This window comes from Galendromus occidentalis, unplaced genomic scaffold, assembly GCF_000255335.2.
Source record: "Galendromus occidentalis unplaced genomic scaffold, Mocc_1.1 scf7180000077527, whole genome shotgun sequence".
Classification (NCBI taxonomy): Eukaryota; Metazoa; Arthropoda; class Arachnida; order Mesostigmata; family Phytoseiidae; genus Galendromus; species Galendromus occidentalis.
This window is the reverse complement of record NW_003805515.1, coordinates 1,422,137-1,423,817: the sequence shown is the minus strand read 5'-3', so window position 1 is coordinate 1,423,817 and position 1,681 is coordinate 1,422,137. Positions and strand designations below refer to the sequence as shown.

The 1,681-nt window shown below is 48.8% G+C and overlaps 1 protein-coding gene across 1 annotated transcript; it reads left to right on the top strand.

Moving 5' to 3' along the window:
* Nucleotides 1-1,681, top strand: LOC100899664 (uncharacterized). The gene is made up of 4 exons (XM_018641298.1): nucleotides 1-233; nucleotides 371-488; nucleotides 581-725; nucleotides 907-1,681. The coding sequence occupies exons 1-4, from the start codon at nucleotides 87-89 to the stop codon at nucleotides 1,505-1,507; spliced, it is 1,011 nt and encodes a 336-aa protein (XP_018496814.1). The 5' UTR covers nucleotides 1-86; the 3' UTR covers nucleotides 1,508-1,681.

The following is a 1,681-nucleotide window of genomic DNA, read 5'->3' as shown; positions in this document are numbered from 1 at the left end:
TGTTTAGATATTTATGAAGTTGACGACTCCGAAGCGGTGATCTGAACGAGCGTGAAGAGCAACGACTCCGAAACTTCGGCGGCATAATGGCGAAGACTCTGCTCCTTCTAGGATATTTGTGCGCCACGGGCTATGCTTTCCTGGACATCAAAGTTCCATCGATGTTGTATAACAGCCATTCGGACTCACCGGCTGCGCGTCATGCCTCGGAGTTTGCCGGCGCGATGAAAAACGTGAGACTTCTGGCTACGAATTGGAGCCTCCAATCGAATTCATAAATCTCCGTCGTACCGCTTGCTTCTATTGTGAGCTATATGCTTTAAATCCAAAATCGATCGGACTGTATCACAGATGAATATCCTCTCCGCAGTCGAAACTTATGCGAGAATTCGTACCGATTCTCAACGAGCCACCTTCGCTGTGGAAGAACGACAAAATCAAGTTGAGGAAACCCAAAGCACCAGTTCTTGAGATCCCGGAGGAGCATTGTGAGAAACACAAATACATACATAGTTCATTCAATCATTGAGAGTATTCACTATCAATCGAGAAATTCTCCGAATTGCGTTCGTCGTTGCAGTCGAAGAACTGAAAGCTGCCTTGCACTTCGTGGAAATGGAGGAGAAAACTCGGTGTGCGTTACCCAGCCCCCGCGTAATCTGCGTTCAGGATCACTACCCGAACGAAGATATAGTCTACAGGCCGGCTTGCACCATCCTGCACAGGTGAACTTCGTTCGATCCTTTCCATTCCGCAATCCGATCTTCTCAAGTCTACCTTTTTTTTTAATTTAAACCCTTTCCGAGAAAAAACTTTATGCCGACTCGGCCGGTCAGCGAGATCGGGACACGATCCCGCTTGCCCCGGGGAACACTCTTTGTTAAGACAAAATGTTAAAATACTCAGGTGCAGTACCGAATCCGGATGCTGTAAAGACCCGGACAAGGTCTGCTCGGTGAGGGATCGAGAGAGAGTCACACTCTACTTCGATGACGCGAGCAAGGACTCTCCAGCTCTGAAACTTACTTTCACCAACCACACGTCTTGCCATTGTGGAATGAGCATCGGAGGGGAGGAATTCGCAACAAAAGAGGAGGATTCTCCGTTGGATAATGGAGTGCAACACGACGAAGACGATCGGCACGCCGAAGTAGACGAGATCGCTTCTTGTCCTAAGTGCCCGATTCCTTTCAGTAAGAGGTTTTCTCGAGGCATCTGTCAATGTGATTGTTTCGAGGGTGATACGACGTGCATAAGGATAAAAGACGGACGAGAACCGCTGGAGCCAGAGGAGCGTAATTGTGTCCGACGGAAGATTTGTAATGAGCCTTCCTGCTCCACGGGCAGACATTATAACGAACGATTCGGTGAGTGTCGGAAACCATACTACGAGGAGATCGTCGGAACAACCGAGACCACAAGCGAACATCAGAAGTCGAGTGACATCGGAAAGTCCAAACGGAGGCGTCATCGGATGAAGAAGGTCGAGCATTCGCCGATCGAATGACGGGTCCCTCGGAAGAACTATCATATTCCTCAATTCCACGCTTGAGATATCAATTGAGATCTTGTACAAATGATGTAAAGAGACCGAGTGGCAGGCGGCAGCTACGACTGGGAGTTCCCGCACAGAGCCGCGAGAGAAGATTTGTGTATGTATATGGCGCGAAAGTTCGAGAAA